Source organism: Culex pipiens, chromosome 1 (assembly GCF_016801865.2).
Source record: "Culex pipiens pallens isolate TS chromosome 1, TS_CPP_V2, whole genome shotgun sequence".
Lineage (NCBI taxonomy): Eukaryota > Metazoa > Arthropoda > Insecta > Diptera > Culicidae > Culex > Culex pipiens.
Genome location: NC_068937.1, coordinates 95,481,884 through 95,503,986, shown reverse-complemented (window position 1 = coordinate 95,503,986; position 22,103 = coordinate 95,481,884). Strand labels below are relative to the sequence as shown.

Below are 22,103 nucleotides of genomic sequence, written 5' to 3'. Positions count from 1 at the left end.
AAAACCATTTATAGCAGTTTTCTTATGAACACCCTGCTTTCAAAGCATTTATTTTAATCAAGCAAGAATTTGCTGAAAAAAACTTTGACTATATAATAAATTATAATGTGATACCGTCATCAGGGGTAACATTGAGTCTGGGGGTGAGTTTGGATCCTACAAAAATACAGAAATTTGTACTTCTAAATAAAAGTAAGCAAACAATTTTAGAAAAGAGGATTTAATTTAATTGTGTACATTTCGAATTAATATTATGCAATCATAAAAAAACAACCCAGCGTGACGTCACAGTCTCGCAAACCCCCCCTCCCCCCTTGGTCACATCTTGTCACACCTACGGTAACCCCCCCTCCCCCCCTAAGAGCGTACGTACTTTATGGATGACGCCTTATCTGTCGTCCTCGCATTATGGGGTCGTGTGTCAATTTATAAATCCAAAAATCTGATAATGTTGATGATCATGATGGTTGGTGAAGATCTTCTGGTGACCTTGTTGTCCTTCACTTTCACAGTTTATTTCGATAGTGACTTTGGGGTTTCCCACGTGATTTCCTCTTTACACTGTGTTTGGTAATTAATTACTGAGGATTTAGCTGCCACCGAAAAACACAATGGCAAGGTGACCGGCGGGAGAACCTAACCAAGATCTTCTGCTTGAAAATCAGATTGCTTAACCTTACGGCTTGCCAACCTCCTGAAGCCTAGTGGTTACGGCTATCAACTCATAACGGCGGCAGCCTTAGTATTAAGTTCGTAGGTAGCAGCACCCGTATGAGTATAAAACGGCTGATTCACGTTTTCTTCTAGCATGTGATCAAACTTGGGATATTCCTTTGCGCCTCTTTCCCAAAACTGTCAAAAAAAATAAATAAAAAGTAAACCTAACAACTAAAAGCACAGAAACTTTAAAGTTAAAACACTTGGAGGCAAAAGGGTCGATGTTTTGTTGTGAAACGTCAAACGCAAACTGACAGTCACGTGCGCGCTTGCTGTGGTCATACCTCGCCATCTTTTTACACACCAAACAGCATTAAGTATCTCTTGCTCTCTCGCCAAACAAAGTTCTCTCTCTCAAAACTGCGTTCATTCAATATGATTCAACAACACAAAGCAGAGAGGCACAGGAGGCACAGAACATTACATACCATCACACGTTTTAACTCACACAGTGTTGGTCTTTCAGTACTAGCAGCAGCACAGGTGTGTTTGTTGCAGTCACACACAGTCGTCAGTGCGCGAGGAGAAGAAGGCAAGGTTTGCTGCGATAATTTTTTCCTCCAACACAATTCGTCGACGGACAATTTGGAACGGAACTTTTTTTTGTTTCTAATTGGCCGTGGCCAAACGGAACGCAACGGACCTAGGCCAGGTGTTTCGCGCTCGCGGCGAGATCGGAAGTAGCGCGACTTGGTCGTGGCTTGGAGTGTGTGAAGTGGCTCGGAAACAGGAAACCCCCGTCTTCGTCACGTCTATCGATTTTGGCTGGTTGGCAGCTGCTCTGCTGGAAAAATTCCTCTGAGCTGGTGAAACGTCATATGACAGCAGCAAAAAGTTGGATCTAATTTGCGCACAGGTACCCAGCTGCAGGTTGCTTTGTTTTCAAGGGTTACTTTGATAACAGCTCGCTAGTAACACTTGCCCGTTTCTTGCTGGTTCCTGCGATTCATTGAGGAAATTAGTATCGTTCAAGGTCACCTGCACGAAGACGACCATGTCTAGCCAAATTCCGCCGCTTGTTTGTCACACTCCGCCCCCGGATTTCGGGGATGAGGAGGACGACCTGCCGGACGATGATGACGAGCAGGACGAGTTTGATGATTACGGATCGACGGGGCTGCCCGCGGTGGCCAGTACGTCCAACCTGCCGACGCCCATTCCTCCGGCCTTTTCCGACTGCGAATCGGCTCCGGTAACGCCCGCAAAAGTGCCAGCACCGCGGTTAGAGTACGTTCCGGATGATGACGAGGGTGAGGAGGTCGGCAATGACAGTCACAGCTTGGATCTTCCGGTGGTGGTTACGGCGACGGTGACGGCAGCAGCACCAACAGCTACGCCCAGGATGGAAAGTCCGCCGTCGTTGATCCTATCGCAGCACAACTTTTCCGAGAATGATCTGCCGAGCGAGGACGACCAGGATGACGACGAGGAGTTCCAGGTAAGTGGCGGCACTGGGATTTGGGTTGAACTTGTTAACCGTGTAAGGTTGACAGCAGCATTGGCTGAAGCACACGCATTCGTCAAACCATACGAAATTGCTGCGGAGTCTTTTCCGGGAGAGATCCGGAAAAATGTGACTAACCGACCACTGACCTTACGTAAATTTCTTCGTGTAGACAATCTGGACTCCGACAGTCGACTCCAGCTAAACTTTATCATTTACTCGCTTTCACAGCTAAAATATATCTGTTCAAAAGTGTCAACATGCACGCTTATTGCGGCATATTTTATTTCTTTACACAACCAGCCGAAATTACGTAATGTTTGTATGGTTTTCAACCCTCTAATTTCTATTGTTTTTCACTCACTGACATTCATGCACGCTCTCTGAGGACTACTTTGTTTTGGGTTACTTTACACGGTTAACACAAATAGCACATTCTGGAACAAACTTCAAGCAAAATCCAATCGCAAATTTCCAGGACTTTGCCTTCCACCCGCACGTGGCACCGGAAGAGGACGCCGCGCCGACCGGTGCCGAGGACAACCTAAGCATTCCGTCGCTGCACCTGGACACCGAGCTGTCCAAATCCACCACGCCGGTGCAGCTGTCTGAAAACGAGGCCAGCGAGCGGAACCTCTCACCGCAGGAGGACCCCGCCGAGCATCCGCAAATCGAAGACGACGACGACGACGAGGACGTTCCGGCCGAACTGACCACGCCGGTCGTGGCGGAAGAGCTGGGCTGTCGGTTCGACGACAACACCGAGAACGATTTCACCGACTTTACGACGGCGTCGAACGACGCGCGGTCCTCGGCGGTGCTGGAGATCCCAACGGCCAACGATGTGTCGTTCGACGATGACTTTGCTCAGCTGGAGTCGACGCCGTCGGCGGACAGCAACTTTGTGTCCGGGAGTCGAACGACGGACTTTGCCACGTTCGACGCGGATTTCAGCAAGTTTGACTCATTCCAGGCGTCGTTTCCGGCCACGTTCGACGAACCGGTGGCGGCCGCGGCTACCGCGGTTGTCGTCAAAGAGGAAACGATCGCCGCGGAAGATCCCGCTCAGGATGATTTCGATGATTTCCAGGAGTTTGCCAAATTTCCCACCGGTGCTAGCGCCGGTGTCGCTCAACCAACTGCCACGGAGGAAGCTCCCGTTGAAGATGCGGATGACGACGATTTCGGCGAGTTCAGCGACTTTAAGCAGTCGGAAGTGATGGCTACGCCGGTGGTCGCTGCTCCGGCCGTAAGCATTCCAACGTCACGATCGGCACTGTTTCGATCGGACAGCATTTTGGCCGTCATTACCGGGATGTTCCCGTCGGTGGCGACTCCGGAGGAGGAGCAGAGTGATACCGGACAGAAGGATGGCGGAGGAGGACCTGCTTTGGAAGAGGACAAAGTCTGTCGCGAGCTGCGGGATATGGACTCGACGCAGGCGCTGAGCTACCTGTACAACAGCTCGGAGAGCAACAAGGCCTTGGTGAGGGCGCTCGGGATCGACTCCAGGAATATCGTAAGTTCTACGCATCCGGAAGTCATTTCAAACAACTTAAATCCGTATTTTTTGCAGCTCTTTGGTCCCAAATGGAACAGCTCAATGCCGCGTTTCGCAGCGAATCTCAGCTTTAGCCCGCTGGAACCGATCAAGCCAACGTCACAGGCTCCGCCGGGTTCCAGCGCTCCTCCACCAACGATCGCTGCCGCAAGCAACATCAGCAACAGCAATGCCTCCGTAATCCCGATGACCGGCAAGCAGGAAGCGGCCACCGTCCGACACCACGCGTTCGGGCTGGACCCGCTGCAGCCGCCCATCAGTTCGGGCGCTGTGCCGGGAACCGTTCCGGCCGTGCAGTTCGACTGGAACAGCTCGGGGCTGGTGAACCCGCTCGAAGGTAATTATTGTCGGCCCCCTTTTCGATCTCTACCTCTCTCTCTCTCTCTCATTGTCATCATTCGACCCACTTTATCCATGGTCTGATTTCATTTCCCGTTCACTTGGTTTGGCGCTGAAGGAAGACACTGAATGCAGAAATTAGCGTTGAGACTGTTGGCCGTCGATGTGCCTTCCGAGCAGCGATGTTAAACTTATCTGATCGTTGTCGTGATCGTGATATTAATAAATGTTGTAAAGCTCGTTAAGTTCTCAACAATAAACTCCTTGTAAATACCAAATTCTGAATTGATACCTAATAATATTGACGAGGTGCCTTCCGAGTTGTGAAGCTACGAAACGAACTTACACAATCTCGATACTGTGGAAGAAAAGCACAAATCGTGCCTTCCATTGCATTAGAGTACATAAATTTTGTAAAAAAGAGTGTATCCCTCTCACACCTTATGTAAACTGTCATTTGAGTGAGAGGGAGACACTCTTGCGAACAAAAGTTATGTGTCCTTCTGAAATGTTAAGCTCCAAATCTTGTATAAAAGTATCAAAATTTCGTCGATCACTCAAATATTGTTGATATCCTGCCGCTTAAATTTCTTTCTGCTATCCTGCCGCTTAAATTTCTAACTCAAATAAGATTGAATGAAAATTAGTGTGTCATGTGTCAAATTTAATTAACTGTCAAATGAAATCTAAATTTGTCAATCGATTATTTTCAAATGATGAGAATTAATGTAGATTTTTTTTTTTATAAAATTGACCTTATGACTAGACGAAGTTAGACAAAAATAAAAACTAGTAAGTTGTTTCTTGAAAAATACCAAAACAAATCAGAATTTTATAAAAGAAAAAAATCATGATTTGACAATATTTTAGTTTCATTACGTAAAATCATGATTATTTTCTTTCATAAAATTCTGATTTGTGTTGGTACTTTTATATATTTTTTTTTTGTATATTTTATATATTATATAATTTTGAAAATGTTGACATGTCACTTGATAAAATATTTGACAATTTTAGACCCTTTCTAGACCCATTTCGGTTTGATCGGAACTGCTCACTTTTGCCAGATGGTCGTAAATTGATATAATGTAATTTTTTTTACAATTTAGAATTCTAACTGCAAGTGTTTTGACACGCCGCTTTACAGATTTGACCATTTTCGAAAAGTATCTCTGTTGGGACCGATTCCGGATTGACCGTAAATTGGTCACCACCTGGTAACTGGAGCATTACAAGAGTTAAGAAACTTAATAATAAAGAAAAACCAAACTTGGTTTACTGAAGAGCAATTCCATGTCAAATAGGGAATTGGTTGTACCCGACCCTCTCCGATTTCAATGAAACTTTGTAGACATGTTATCCTAGGCATATATAAGCCATTTTTGTGTACATGGCGCCAGTTAAACTTGATAATAACATTTGAGAAGGGCGTAAGTGTTTTAAATATTTTTGTATTTCGTAATTTAAATATTGCTGTATCTCGAAGCCGTTGCATCGTATCAAAAAGTGGTCAGAGACAAACTTGTAGGAAATTTGACGGGCTTTCCGAAAAAAATACACTGAAAGAAAAAAACACTCCACTTTTATGAGATTTTTTGATTTTTAAGTTTAAAAGTCAAATTTGAAGGTGAGCCCACGATTTTTTTTCGTTAAATTTTTTTGTGAAAATAGCCTAAGATATTACAAAAAGACTCACGAAAAATGCAGGATGGAGCAACTCACCTAAAAAAATACAAAAATCATTTACTGAAACTATTTTTTAGAAAAGTGCTCTAAACGTCAAAATTTTCGAAAGCCAAATACGGGAATCGATTTTCCAGACAATTTTACATAAAAGTCTCTATATTGACCATTGTCCTAAGTCCAATCCTTGTGAAGTTACAGCGATTTTAAAAATAAAAATGTTGAAAAAATAGGTTTTTTGATGGTTTTTGGCAATTTCTATATGACAGACTTGATTTTTCAGTCTCGAAAATATTTTTACCGAAAAGCTCGTCCAATTTCCCATAAGTTTGTCTTTGACCACATTTCAATTGGATGTATGGGCTTACAGATATAAGCTAATTTACTATCCAGGTTACTATACTGCCCATGATTGCATAAATGTCCCATATGCATTTTCATCGATTTCGAGTTATTGATGCAGTTTGGTTCAAAATCGTATGCTCTTTCGAAAGAGCCTTTAACATCCAGTACTTTATTCTAGAAATCTGGAGGAAATCCAGTTTTTTCGCGAAAACTTAACACGTAGCCTTATGTATGGTACAAACTTCAAATGCGTTTTTCTCAGCTTGCTGTTTTTGCATATGGGACATTTATGCGAACATGGGCAGTATACTACACTGAAAAAATATTATGTTTTCAGTTATGAGCAATGTAATTAGCTTATATCTGTAAGCCCATACATCCAATTGAAATGTTGTCTAAGACAAACTTATGGGAAATTGGACGAGCTTTATGGCAAAAATATTTTCGAGCCTGAAAAATCAAGTCTGTCACATAAAAATTGCCAAAAACCTTCAAAAAACCTATTTTTTCAACATTTTTATTTTTAAAACCTCTGTAACTTTACAAGGATTGGACTTAGGACAATGGTCAATATGGAGACTTTTATATAAAATTGTCTGGAGAATCGATTCCCGTACTCGGATTTTGATAATTTTGACGTTTAGAGCACCTTTCAAAAAAGCAGTTTCAGTAAATGATTTTTGTATTTTTTTAGGTGAGTTGCTCCATCCTGCATTTTTCGTGAGTCTTTTTGTAACATCTTAGGCTATCTTCACAAAAAATTTGAACGAAAAAAAATCGTGGGCTCACCTTCAAATTTGACTTTTAAACTTAAAAATTGAAAAATCTCATAGAATTGGCGTGTATTTTTCTTTCAGTGTATTTTTTTTCGGAAAGCCCGTCAAATTTCCTACAAGTTTGTCTTTGACCACTTTTTGATACGATGCAACGGCTTCGAGATACAGCAATATTTAAATTACGAAATACAAACATATTTGAAACACTTGTGCCCTTCTCAAATGTCATTATCGAGTGTAACTGGCTCCATATACACAAAAATGGCTTATATATGCCTAGGATAACATGTCTACAAAGTTTCATTGAAATCGGAGAGGGTCGAGAAAAAAGTACCTAAAAATTCCTGTTTTGGGCTGGAATTGCTCTGAAACAGACGATGTGCCTCCCAAGTTATAATGTTACGGAAAGGACTTAAATCTGAGTTTTTGTTGTCACTGCATTCAATGTTTTCCTTAAGACTTAGCCATTTAATTCCACTTGCTTAAAATGAATTGAACCAATTCGACAATTCATTTCAAGTTCCCTCTACTCCACCTCCGTAATAGATGCAAATCCTACTAGAGAATAGAAAACAAAACAAATCCAAAGCTTGGAATAGTCCTCCCTCTGTTTTAGAAATTTCTTATATTGTGTGTTTGGCCAAATAACAACTCAAAAAACTCACGCAAAACGCTTGATTCGCTAGTTGGATTTGTGAAATGTCTCCACCTAAAACAATTCGTTTCCGTTTGTCCTCGTTTCAACCAAACTAATATCATCATCTCTTGTGTTCTGTTCTATCTCATCGCATCACACATCCATACTTTAACTATCTTTAAAACCATGTTTGAATAATTTTTATTGAAATGAGTATAAATTACTGTAAACATATCCCAGCATCACACGCACACACATTATTATTGGACCTAGAACAGCTAGAGGTGATGGCTAATCTAAAAGATAAAATAAATATTGATTCCTCCTCCTCCTCATGTAACGCTAAAATTGTGCAAACGTTACCGCCATTAACCTCCTCGACAATAACGAACGCAACGATGGCTATCAACAACAACTACAACAACACTTGCAATGCTACCAACTACCCTACCAATACCACTACTACCACCACAAACCAAAATGGCGACCGGTCTCTGTTGGATGAAATGAACTTGTTTTGCACTACTACCAAAACCAATACCGATACTACCACGCCCAATCCGCCATTACCGCTCAAACCCACCACCACCTCCTATTGCTACCACCAATCCTTTGTGTTTGCTACCAACACCACAACCACCACCTCTTCATCGCCATCTACACAACAACAAAACGAACTAACAACAACAACAATGGTAACGGCTTTGGCCACGGTACCGCCGGTGGCCGTTGGTGGCGGACCATTCATCACCACTAACAACTACTCCAACTCGAACAACAACAACCTGCAACAATCGTTTGATGATTATTTGGATCTTAGTAAGTCCCGTGTTTCTTGCAGCGCACCACGCTTGTGTAACATAGTTGTTGTATTTAAAGGTGTAGAGAATTAAGTTTATGTTTATCAACCTGCATGTGGGAAGTAATTTCAAGGTTTTGATAAATGCTTTTTTTTTTGTCTTTGCATGAATGATTTTCATTTGTTTTTATTTACATGCTTACTATTTTATTTTTATGGCAAAATTTTTATCGATTTTCTTATAATCTGGTTACTTTGCTGTCCATACAAAAGTGCTTCGAAAATATTCAAATAATTGTATCTTGAGAAGCGATTCTCTGATCGATTTGGTGTCTTCGGCAATGTTTTGTGTCCAGCAAAAATAAGGTTACATTCAAAATGGTGTACGGAAAATTTTATTTTTGACCAATTCGCTTTTTTTTATTTTGATTTTTGGATAGTTATCAACAATTTTCACAAAGAAATCCGTAATAATTTTTCAAATATAATTTGCAATCGAAAAATAATTCGTTAAAATCTGGATTATATTACGAATAACAGTAATTTTGTGATGCGTTGTGTTTAATAAGTCTCGATTTTCACATGTTGAATGTGGTATCCATATTTGTGTATCTCTTTATTTTGGAAAAGTTCTGCAAATTTACTTTTAATTTTTTAACATTTTTATCCGTCTTGAAATGAATAAAAAGTGATGCAAAAATATGTTTGAAGTTACCTAGCTCTCCATGATTTGGAAAATTGACTTTTATTTTTTAATTCGATGAAAATTTGTCCAAACATTCCCTATGTCAAAAAAGCAATTTGCATCATAAGTCAAGTCTTCATACAATTTTGCGGGCTGGTCATACAAAACGGGTACGTACATAAAAAAAAAACTGTAGGACTTTCGCAAAAATGGGTACACAAGACTTTTTATCACTAAAATTTGAACTACAAAAAAAAAAGTATTTTTTTATTCGAAATTTTTTGATATGTTTTAGGGGGTTAAACTTACATCTTTTTACCCATAGTGCATGATGGAGCAAAATCTGTTCTTGATTGTGGTTTTGGACACAATCGACAGAATTACAGTGATTACCTACATGAACTTCTGAACTTTTTCTTGTAATCGTTCGCTTGAACAACATTCTTATTTATTCAAAACGCTTTTTCATTTTTCGTTTCACTTTTACACTTCATTGTTTTTCAAAATTGAGTTTTTATGAAAACTTTGCTGAAGTCACCAAACCAATCAGAAAATCGAGATTTTTAAATGTTTTCATAGCGCGAATAATTAGGCGATATTGGAGGTCAGTATTTGGTATTAAAACACCCAAATTAGCTGTTTTAATAACACAAAACAATAACAGAGAAAAATAGTTCGGGAAATAATTCACTCTGTTATCAAAAAGTTATACATGAAAAAAAAAATGTTCCCGAAAACTCAATGATAGGTTTTTTTTGCAACGGTTAATACCTGATTTAGATAAAAACATTTCTAATGATTTGCTTAGTATAATTTTTTTTAATTTGCTTGGTTCCAATTAAATATTACATATTTGCAAATGCGGAATAAAATTAGTAAACATTGGCTGTTCAACATTTGAAAAAATGTTAAATTTAACAAAAAAGCCATATTAATTGAAATAAATAATAATAACAAATTGGGTTATGGACACTGAGAAAATTTTCGAACGAATAGTTCATTTCCTTGGGGGGTATACCAACAATTTAAAAATCAACTTTCAAATTTTTAACTTTTTACAAAAGTACCAAAACTTTTATTATTATTTTATTAAGTTATTTTATTAGAAACCCCATATTTCATTGGAAAAAATAATGTCCTGGATAAAATTGGTCAAAGTTTTTCCATGGTTCTAGCCACATTAATCGAAATAAAAATAATAACAAATTTGGTTATAGACATTGCAAAATTTTCGAACAAATTGTTGATTTCCTTTGAGGGTATTTCAATTATTAAATAAAAGCTTTCAGATTTTTACATTTTTAAATTTTTTTTTTCTTTTCTACATTTTGATTTTTTTTATTTTTAGTTTCCACTAAATTTTTCAAACCACAATAGCGTTGAAATTGAGAAAATTCCCTAAAACTTTTCCAAAGAAAGTATTGTGCTATCTTACTCCTGTAAAAAGATACAGCGTGCTCAAAACTGGTCTAAAACGTGATTTCCGAGAAAAAAAAAACGATACTTAAACCACCTCAGTGATTGGTGCCTTCACAGCAAAAAATCCGATGGTAAAATCGCATGCACATCACCTTCGTAAAAAAAAAACGCTTAATATTACACACTGCATGTACAATTTTTGTAAACAAAAAAAAAAAGTTGCAACCGACGGGATTCAAACCCAGCACCAATAGTAAGGACTGGCGCCTTGGCCCGCTCGGCCATCAGACCGATGAAGAATGGAAAGGATAAACGCATATATGAGCTTGACATTACGATCAAGTAGGTTTTTTATACTGATCGGGCTACATATGTCACATAAAATTTCATAAAATAATGCAAAATTTATTTTACACCCAGGCCTTTTTCACGCAGCTGGATGACTACCTTTTTTGCTGTGTACTTATGTTGCTGTCAAAAAAAGCTTAGACTAACGAGCTTTTTGCTGCCACCTATTGGAAATTTGAAGGATCATCTCAAAAAGCACTGCGGTGAAAGATCCGTCATAATTTTTAATAGAGTCTTAGGGGACCACAAAAAGGACCGAATAAGGCTAACCCGGCCAAAATCTTTGCAGCCAGTTCTGAGATAATCGTGTGGACAAAAAATCATTTCTACACTCATCCCAACAGACATTTGCTCAGAAAATGATTCTGAGTCGATATGTATACGTGATGGTATATCTAGGAGGTGTATCGAGAAATTAAAAGTGAGAGTGTGTGCGTGCAACATGGAGTTAAACTTTTCAAAGAGCCATGGTAATCTTCACAGCAACTTCACAGAAAGTTTAACTCCATGCTGCACACACTCTCACTTTTAATTTCTCGATAAGGCTTTCTAGTCAGAAATTTACCAACACATTCAAAGTATGTTTATATTACAGCTGGACGTTTGTTTGCATCAGATTTCCTATCTCTTTCTAGCAAAAGTTTTTTGTCAGGCGACTTCTAGCTGTTTTTTTTTGACTCACCGCCCGATATGTCAGCAAACATATTTCGCAGGGCTGTGACAGCTCCAGCTCGATCATTGTTTGCATCAGGACACTGTGACGAGGAGTTCATCATTTTTGGGTTAAACTATATTTTTTTCACTGGGGCTAGAAAGCCTTATTTAAGAAGTTCAATTTTCGAGTGATTTTATAGCCTTTCCTCAAGTGAGGAAGGCAAAAACACGTTTTAGACCAGTTTTGAGGACGCTGTATCTTTTCTCAAGGCATCAAAAAACTTTGTTCTGGTTTGATTTGATCATTTTTTTTTAATTTTCCATAAAACAACGAGCCAGTCTAGTGTTTATATAAGACCTTTTCCCCAAAAATAAAAATAAAAAAAATCTCTAGAATTCGTCTTTTATGACTTAGTTAATCGGACTGCTGTTTGCTGAGGTATACACGGTATGGCGGAAGCAAAATATTATAAATCGAGATAACCATGGGAGATTTGTACGTATAAAGTTGTGTTTCACCTTCCTGATTAGGAATATGAACGATTCAAAATATTCTATCGGTGAAAATTTCGTTTTCAGAAAAATCGTGTTTTTCGATATAAAGTACTTTGGGCGGAGGCGCATGGTGATTCTAGTAAATTTTAAAAACTAGTAATAAGCCGTATGATAGGTCGTATTTCAAAATGTATTACATTTATTTAACTTTTTAATGCAATAAAGTTTTGAAAAAAGTATTTTTAATCATTATTTTTAATTTTTATTTAGTACCAGACGTCTCCATTAGTATTATAAAACACATTTTTACTTTAAAATGCAATTTTCCCAGATAGAATATTTTGAAGCAAACATATTCTTAATCAGGCAGGTGAAACAGAATTTTCGACGAATAAATCTCCCATGGGTCATCTCGATTTATAATATTTTGCTTCCGCCATACCGTGATATAGCCATTTAAACTATACAAATTTGAGAAAAACGACTTTTTTTCAGTATCATCTAATTAGCTCTAATTCTTCAACAGACGATGAAACCATAAGATCGATTTTCAATATTAAACAATGAAATCTGCTCTTCTCATAAAAAAAAAACATTAAATTTTAGTTTCATAGCTTGCATTTGGAAATGCCCAAAATAATCGCTTTTTTGATCGCCTCGTTTGACTTTTTCAGACTGTAGTTCCAATTCACCCCAGTTGACGGTTCTATTTATTGTACCAATACCAGATGAATTTTGTAATGATTCTTATTTGATGATATTTGACCCTTTATCTAAACCATCCAATATTTTCGCTGTAATTAAAACATTAAAACCAGCGAAGGTTATGTCACAGAGTAATCGTTATGTGTTGACAGGTTGATAGAGCGTCCAATTTCCCGTCCCGGGAAAAAATCCCGGGAATTCCCGGAAAAAAATACATCCCGTTTCCCGGGAAATTTGTAAATTTTCCGGGAATTCCCGAAATTCAAGCGGAAGCATAAATTTTCTTAACTTTTTGGAACCAATATTTTGAAAACGCTCTGAAAAAAAAATATATTAAATGAAAAAACTCAACATTATTTTGTTCAATTATATTCATTGTAAAGTTCATACATGTATCAGATTATCAGAAATTTTTATATCAACATTTATTTCTGATGATATTAATTTCTGAAGCAACTGGAAAAAGGTTTTGCATAATGAAAATGATTTACTACAATGTAGGTATGATTTTTATAGAATTACTGGTGTTATTTCGTCTTAAAAATTTATAAACCCCTTACTGCCAAAGTAATGTAGAGAGTTTGTTTTACATTATTGTTTTTAAACAAATAATTAAAAAAACTACTTTGAATGGTTTGAGAGGTGCTCAAAAAATGAGTAAAACAAACACGAGAAGTATGGATTTAATGAAATAATAAAAAGCTGTACCAGTTTTTTCAAGTGCTGAAACCAGTTTGACTTGTTTTAGAAAAGATATTTTTTATGAAAAACATAATTTCTGCATGGTTTATTTTTTTTTTATTTCAAATGAATGGGTCAAATCACACTCTCTCAAACTGGTCACAGAGGCAAGTTCAAAGAATTGTGATTTTGGATCAGAACCAAGTTCAGAAACAATTTTCAATATATTTAAAATTTCCCGGGAATTCCTGGGATTTCCCGGGAAATTGGTTGAAAATTTCCCGTTTCCCGGGAAATTCGTAACCCCGGGAAATTGGACGCTCTACAGGTTGACCATTCAAGGCAAAAAAAAAAGCAAAGCAAAGGGAAACGGTCAGGCCTAATACTGCGTAAAGTTTACAGCAGATAATTTTACCATGGAATATTGAAGCAACAACGGAATTCTAAAACTAATTCGGTGGGCTTCAGATCGCTATTCGCTTTTATTTCTAGATTACTTTTTCAAAACAATCAATGTGCCATGGGTTTACTATGTACATAGGACCTTTTGAAAAAGTAAGCGAGATTTGTTCTTTGCTTTTATTTATGTTCAGCTCTGAGGATATTTAGGGGAAATATGCCCATTTTAATCACTCTAAGCCGTTCGACCAATTCTCATCACTTTTGCCATTTTCCGCTATTAAATCAACATTTTCAGATGTATCAACTATGGATAGTTGCTTGCTCACTTTTGTTTGAGCTATTTATTACTCTGGAACAGTCAAAAACACTTTATAAAAGCTGTAATTCATGATCAAAGTGCTGATAGGCCGATAATAGAAATAAGCTGACAAAGGGTATAGTTCCCCTACTTAGATCTGATTGAAAGACATCAATGCAAGGCCGTTTAAGAACCTTTTCTGAGTTTGATGTAATTTGATGTATTATTGAGCTTTTTTGAGGTATTTATCGGTTTTGGTGTAGTTAGGCAATATAACAATCATTTGCATGCTCATTTTCCGTATTCCTGCACGTTAATCCGCTTACAGCTGCCACCCACGCCGCTTCGCAGCACCATTTTCCGTTTGCACCAATTCCGCGCGTTCATGTAGCGTTGTCTGTTTAGATGTGTCTCGAAGCGATCCCGAAACACCCCCAAGTAACACTACTTTTCCTGTTTCTATCGCCCACCTCGATGACCCGATCAATCAACGGCAAACGCAGGTGTACAAGAGATCCTCCAAGAGGGTAACAGCGGCCAACAGCAGCAACAGCCCGACAAGAATGGGCCAAAGGGCCAAGTTCTGGATCCGAAAGTCGCAGAAGACGCAGGCCCGACTGCTGCAGATGAAGTAGAGGTGGGACCTCCGGAGGAGGTCGTCGTAGACGAAGACGGTGAGGAGGACGACTTTGAGTTTGTCGCAGCAGTTAGTAGCAGTAGCAGTAGTAGCGTAGTGGATCCACCAGCGTCAATTCCTTCCGTGGTGCGGACAATCAAGCTGCCGGAGACACACATCTTTACGCCGAGCAAGGGAGTTAGTCCGGTGTCGCGGGATTCGACGGATCGGATGGGGCCGGAGGTGCGGGAGTACCACGACGTGGAGTACAGTTTGGAGAAGACGACCGGTTCGAGGGCTGGGGTGGAGAAGGTGGTGGACGAGGAGGAGTTTAGCGAATTTCAGGCTGTGAAGAGTGAGGGAGGGCACTTGGCGATCGGGAGTGAGTTCAACTTCCAGCGGGAGGGGAAGGAGAAGGTTAGCAGCTATTCGAAGCCGGTGTTTGGGCGGTCGCCGACGGAGGAGTTGGAGCAGATGGACGATGAGTTTAGTGATTTTCAGGCAGCGGTTCCGGCGCCGCAAGTCGTGAACAAGCCGTTGAGCCAGGTTCAGGACCAGCAGGTCAACCGATCCGCGACCAGTTCTCCGCTGTTGTTGAGTCCGTCGATCTTGTTGCCGCAGCAGGCGCAACCGGCGCAGTCGTCCTTCAACTCGAACCGCATTACGCAGATCAACTGGCCCGATCCGGGCGTTGACGCCGACGAGCTGGCCCGGTTCGAGGCCGCGTTCCCCACGCCAAAGGTCTCCTCGGTTCCGACGATCTCGTCCAACCATTCTTCACCAAAGCATTCCCAGTCGGCGTCGGCGAGTTCCGCCGCAGCTCCGCAGGATGACGACGAGTGGACCGACTTTGTCTACTCGAAACCCGCCCCGGAGAGGCCCTCCCCGACCAACAGCAGCAAATCCAGCGGCCAGCAGGAGGAATGGACCGACTTCATCTACAGTACCCCGCCGTCCCAGCAGAGTCTATCGTCTAGTCAGAACAAGTTCAACTTCCAGAACTCGTTCGCGAGCGGGCCCAAGTTCAGCTCCTGGAACTCGCCCCAACTCCCGCCACCCCAGTTCAACTCCTGGAACAGCAACAGCAGCAGCGCCACCCCCCACTACTACGGTCAACCCCCGAAAGTGCCAACATTCCCTCCAACTTCAGCGTCTTCAGCACATCCTCCCCCATCCCAGCAACGCCTCCCAGAGCTGTCCTTCATCACGCCGAACTCGACGCCGTCGGCGATGCCCACCGCCGGAACGAAGCCGATGACCCACTCGTTCCTCAGCAACGTCATATCGAGCAGCAGCTTCACGAAGAAATGATTATTGCTGTACGGGAGTGGCGAGACCACTGGAGGAGGAGGAGGAGGATTGCGGCGCGCCCGAAACGTGGAGGAACCGGCAAAGCAGCGATCCGGACGGGTCACCCTAGCCGGGGTCACCGTTGGGGACGTTATCATGTAAATAGCGAGCGAGTTTCCCGGGCAAATGCATCACAAAAATTTGCGAACAAGAGATGTGCTAATATATGTATGCAAAGATTGTATATTTAGGCGAAATTTCCTGTAAACAGCTAGTGAAGAAAAAAAAGACATCCACTAAAATTTAATTTGTTAGTGAAAAGTAAAATGTGATTTTTTTGATTCCACCGTGAAATTTAATTGCGATTTGTTCATCTTTTAAATGTTTTCTTCTCACAAACAACTGTAGCTGGACTGCGCCCCCCTTAACTATTGTATTAGTTTATGTACTTAAACAAAAATCAATTTCTTTCCTCGTGTCGGCGTACCTACTTATCTAAATAAAATTAGGGAAAAACAATTACCAATTTGTTTTTCGAAAAAGAGAAAATAGTTCGAAAATAGCAAGCAAATTACCGAGCGTAGAGTTATGTGTATAGAGATCTAGCAGCAGCAGTTAAGGCAGGAAAATGAGTAATTAATTAGCGGTTATATTTAACAAAACAAATATTTATGTGTAAACGCGTGGCGCTTTGCTAGTTTGAATGCAAGCAGATTACACACAACACACACATTTTTAATCAAGTATAAAAAATGGGGTAAAATATTATTTATTTAGCGAAAAATACACAGGAACATTAAACTTTAATGGCGTGAATTGTTAATTACGGCTTCCGAAAATTCCATTTTTCGTTTTGAGTATCACAAATCTTTTTGGTACTAATTTTATGTAGCGTCTCAAACAATAACCAAAGACAGCGAGCAAGAAAGCAACTCTCTTTCGCTTCACCTTAATGAAATAAACAACAAAAACTTTCTCGCAGATTGCTTCCGTAGCGCAATGGACGCCGCAAAGGAGACGGTAGGAATCAAAAGGAAAGAGAGCTGCGCTCTTGCTCACTGTCTTCCATCGAGAGATACACGAGAGTTTGTCGCGTGCTATAGATAAGAAAATCGTGACGTAGTAAATGAACTCAAAGAACTCAGTGATCATATTGTGAGTCACTTTTGAGTAGTTTGACAGTTGACATTGCCTTTCTCAGGAACTAGGGGAGTTTGGGGTAATATGGACAGGGGGGGTAATTTGGACACCCCTTTAAAAATCACGTTTTCTTCGGATATAAAGTGAAAACGGCAATTTAAGTGATAAGGCTAGTACTAGTTATGGCCTAGGAGTATGGACAAACCAAAAAAGTTGGAATAGGTTAAGTAGTTTTGGTATAATATGTAAAAGTTTCCAAAGGCCGGTTGGCACTGCCTTAAATTCTAATATTTGAAGGTTAGGAAATAAGGTTTTGCAGGAGTTATATGGCAAAAAAGTGGACATTTTTTGTTTAAGAGGGATGCTTGGACGATGCCTGAGATATGTAAGTATAAAAATTGTGCATTTTATCCATTTTTATCATCAAAAGTCAAAGTAGTTATGTCACAGACATAACCGGAATGGCGTAGACTTACGTAAAATTTAGATATGTGGACATGTGGGTTTTCCATATATTAATTTGAAGAATTAGCTATATTCTTTAAATAGATTTACGGAATATGATCATGAATGGGAGATGGAATTCAGCTAAGGGCGTTATTTCGGGGTGGTTTTCTTTCAAATTGTATGTAGTGTTTGGTGGGAATGATGAACAAGCAGAACTCTTTCGTGGGAAAAATGGTGGCCCTAAAAAGGACCGATTAGAGTTGAATGGTGGCGTTGGTCGCAAGGCTCGGTCTTGGCATCAGGCTCGATCTTGGCGTCAGGCTGCAACCGGGAGATGTTCTGTCCAGATGGGTGATAGGCCGCGGTGGATGCTGCAGGTGCTAGCGTTGTTGATGGATGCGAAACCGACAAAGTTGTTTAGGAAAGCGTGTAGTATTTGCGAATGATTGTGGTGCGAAATTTAGATTAGGCTGGTGTATCAACCAAAGTCAAAATCGGCCGATGATAACTAAAATACGAAACATACCTTCGTGACTGTGTTAGAACATTTCTACCAAAAACAAGGTCAAGGCATGTGCGCCCAAATGTCGTTGTCTGTAAAGGATCGGAAAGCAGATCAAGCTTGAGGTATTCTTTAATAAAATCAACAAATTACAAATTTTCCGGTTTGAGGATATCAATGTTAAAATCCCCAGACACAACAATCTGGATGTCCTGCTTTGCATACCAGAACAAATTCCGGATCAAGAAAGAAATTTTCTGTTTGTATGTTGCACTTGGCGAAATATACACAACAACAAACAGTGTTTGAATCCCATTTTCTGAAACTTTTGTGGCACAAATATCCCCAAACGAATCAGCCTCGAGTAAAATTGGATCATGTTCCTCACTTAACTGCTCAAGATCGTGAGGCATGGCCGTCGAAGAAGACGATTTTTTCTGGAAAATTGCAACCCCCCCGGCCCTTACATTGGCACGTTTAAACTCAGCGATACAATGGTACCCCTCAATGCCCACATTAGAACAATTGTTCAACCAAGTTTCACTCAATGCCAGGAAATCGACTTTGGTGAGCAAGAAATCAGTCGAAACATCCAAATGATGAGCGTTTAAACTTTCAACGTTGAAACTGATAAGACTGGAGCTATGGTCCGTCGAATCCAGAAACTCCTCCAAAAAAATCGCTGTGCGTTACAAGTTGGTGATTATTCAGCCTTTGCTGTTCCGTCCTCAGATCCACCATTCGAGGTGTGTTGCACTGCTTGGCATGATAGAATTTATGTTCCCCTGATTAGGATTAAGTGTTCAGAATTGATCAAGGATAACTCTTTCGTGATTATTTTGGGTGGTCCTAAAAAGGATCAAATTTCTGAAAGAAAAGTTGAAGATTATTGAATTTCTGAAAAGAAGATTAAGTTATGAATGGTTATAAAGTTCTACGCCCTGGCATCCCAAGAAAACAAACGCCTTGGACGACTTACAACACTGGAGGAAACCATTTATAGACAACTTACAAACCCAAGGCGACAAAATCCTTAGACAACTTGCAACCCGGGAGGAAATCATTTATAGACAACTTACAATCCCAAGTTGACAACATCCTTAGACCACTTTCAACCCACCCAAACGTTTATGGACGACTACTCTACCAACTTACTTTTGAATTTGCGCTTTTGGACGACCCTTCAAGACGCACAACCGAATTTCAAACGCTGAACCCCCGAACACGACAGACTGGCGAACGCTGAGGGAGCCAAGCCTAAGAGCAAGAGATCTTCCCAGATTTGTTACTCTTGCAAACTTGCTGGTTTTAAATCTGGGTTGATCTCTTGCTCTTAGAGCCAAACTCCCCAACCCAACAGAACTTACACACCCTTAGTGCCAAGACCCGTGCCGACCCCTAATTGGACGGAACACCCATTCGAACGGCAAAGAGAGAAAAGAAAGAGACGAAGGAATTTTAGCGAGCCGAATGGGGGGAGGGGTTGGGGGCGAGAGCAGCCTCAGAAAGCTGTGCATTCCGTCGCCCCCCCAGACCAAAATTTGTTCCTGAAATTTAAATTCAAATTAGCTCGCTGCCTCGTCCCGGGTGGAACGAGGGATGAGGGCAACTCTTTCAACAGTTTGGAATTGGACACGACGAAATTCTTTCAGAAACGCTCGCCGCGAATGCGACGAGCTAGTTGTTGTTTCACAATCACGGCTTGACCCACGAGAGGCTCTTCAGCGGAAGGCAGCAGGCGCGCGCCTCATCTCGTTGATGCCTCGTCCCGGGTGGGACGAGGGACGGGGAGTGAGGCAACTCCGAACCACGGCAACCACGAAAGATCCAAACGGTCCGGCCATCGAGAGGCAACTGGCTGACGGTGACGTCGAGAAGGCGATGCGCGCTTCTTTTCCAGTTCTGGTCCCTCTCTCCTGCTGCTCTGGTCTCTCCTGCTGCTGCTGCTCTGGTCTCTCCTGCTGCTGCTGTTCTGGGCTGAGCTTTCCTGCTGCTGCTGCTGCCGGTCCGACGTCTGAGACGTGAATGATAGAATGGGCTCTGGCGCGCGTTCTTATATAGCCTTTCGGTCCGCTACTTCCCCTCCTTTTTCGCGGCCGACACTCGGTCGCGTTGCTCGGATGATTTTCCCCTCAAAATAGGTACTTGACATTCCCGTCCGTGAGTGGGAAGCGCTCATTTTGCTTGCAAAATCTGTGCATTTTGAAAACATTTTAAAACATTCAATTGTTTCAATAGTTAAACTATTTTGCCAACAATGAAAGTTTTATAGCAAATTGCTGAATAATTTTCGAATCGAATGGCACATAAATCGTGTCGATTCGATTAGAGGGAAGGAAGATATAAGCGTTTGACGGATGACGCAGTAATCCAGGGCCTTCGGCCCGGGTTTTTTGGAATGACACCCCAGTACCTTCGACAAAGACGTAAGTCTACGTCAAAAATCGCAATTTATGATAGAATATGCAATGGGGGTAATTTGGACATGGCTTGTGGGGTAATTTGGACATACCTGAAAGTCTACCTGTCAGGCAACAAAAAAGTAACTTTCATGGTTGGATGAGTTTTTAAAGGGATTTAGATAAATTTAGAGGGATTTAATATGTCAAAACAATCAAAAATGAATGTGAGCAATGAGAACTTTCACAAAACCCATATTTTTAAATTTAGATAAATTTATTCCAATATTCGAATTGATGAAAATCTGATTACTGCACATTTGGCGTTCAACAAGACTCTAATGTTGATTGCTTTTAATTAATTTCTTTGACATTTCTAATTTCTATGCTGGTTTACAATAATATTTAAATTTGAAGGGCTACAGAATATAAAATTAAAAAAAATATGATATTTTCAGGCTAATAAATTCTATATAAAGATTGATTTATATAAACATAAACGATACCTTAATCACTAAAAACAAGTATAGTGTGCCTGATCCAGAATCAATGTTTAAATCATTTCAGTATTAATGATTAAATTATGTATACTACACTGAACTATTTGTTATCTTCCTATTGAATAATAGTTCTATCACAAAATCATTATTTAAACCTTTGATGAAATATTGTGAGCAACACTTCAAAATATAAAGCAATTACAAAACCAGGTTGAAGGATAAAAAACATGCTCAAAAAATCAAATGTTAAACTTATTCTTCAACATGTGTCCAAATTACCCCACAAAAGGTGTTCATATTACCTCACAAGGTATGTTCATATTACCCCACAAGGCATGTCCAAATTACCCCACAAGGCATGTCCAAATTACCCCATAGGGGTGTTCATATTACCCCCACACAAAAATGTGGGGGTAATTTGGACACCTTTTAACTTTTGCGATAAAAATGGGTTTTTAATCAAAATTTATCGAAATGAATGACATTTTTCCATCAAATATGGTCTCTATTATCCTCTGGTGTCATCCACATTCCTTTAAAATATCCATACAGCCCGTAACAGAGCAATTTCCTTAGGGTGTCCAAATTACCCCACACTCCCCTAAGCTTTTGAAATCTTTTTCCAGATAAACTTTTTTCTCGTTTCCCAACAACCAGTGTGATTAGTAATAGACCAAGTGACGGAAGAAATGGTCGCATGTTGATGGAAAATTAATACATGATTTTCAAATCACCACGAAAAATCAATTACCCCAAAATTGGTCAAGCGAGAAGAAAAAAAAAACTCTAGTCTCAATATTTAGTTGTGAGGTGATTTTCTCCTCTCTTGCTAATTACTATATTTTTCGTCCATATTAACATGGATAGCTGAAAAAAAAACACAGTTAAAATAAACAGAATGGCTTGAGTAGGAAACGAACGGAGTGAGCTTGGTAGAGAACTGTTCAAAGTTCCACAAAAAGTGTTTTTTATACATTTGTTTAAAAATTTAAGTCTAGGGTATTTTGTAATGGTCTAGAATTTAGAATCTAAAATCTATAATGGCTAAACTTTTGAGATTTAGCAACTCTCAAAATGTCGTCAATTTCTTAATAAAAATGAGATAATATTAGAGAACGGACTGTCGAATTCGTTTGACAAATTTCTACCTTTTCCATGTTTTTTTTTTTCAATTTCAGGTTTCTACTGTACTGTTCTAAAATATTTTCAAACTAGGCATTT

The 22,103-nt window shown here is 40.0% G+C and overlaps 1 protein-coding gene across 2 annotated transcripts; it reads left to right on the top strand.

Moving 5' to 3' along the window:
* The first annotated feature begins 1,207 nt into the window (after positions 1 to 1,207).
* Positions 1,208 to 16,701, top strand: LOC120426006 (uncharacterized). Of its 2 annotated transcripts, XM_039590672.2 has the most exons (6): positions 1,208 to 1,573; positions 1,680 to 2,155; positions 2,640 to 3,680; positions 3,738 to 4,059; positions 7,743 to 8,321; positions 14,492 to 16,701. In XM_039590672.2, the coding sequence occupies exons 2-6, from the start codon at positions 1,712 to 1,714 to the stop codon at positions 15,913 to 15,915; spliced, it is 3,810 nt and encodes a 1,269-aa protein (XP_039446606.1). In that variant the 5' UTR covers positions 1,208 to 1,573; positions 1,680 to 1,711; the 3' UTR covers positions 15,916 to 16,701. The 2 variants fall into 2 exon arrangements, with proteins under 2 accessions (XP_039446606.1, XP_039446607.1); XM_039590673.2 differs by lacking the exon at positions 7,743 to 8,321 and having other exon boundaries at positions 1,212 to 2,155.
* The last annotated feature ends 5,402 nt before the right edge of the window (positions 16,702 to 22,103 follow it).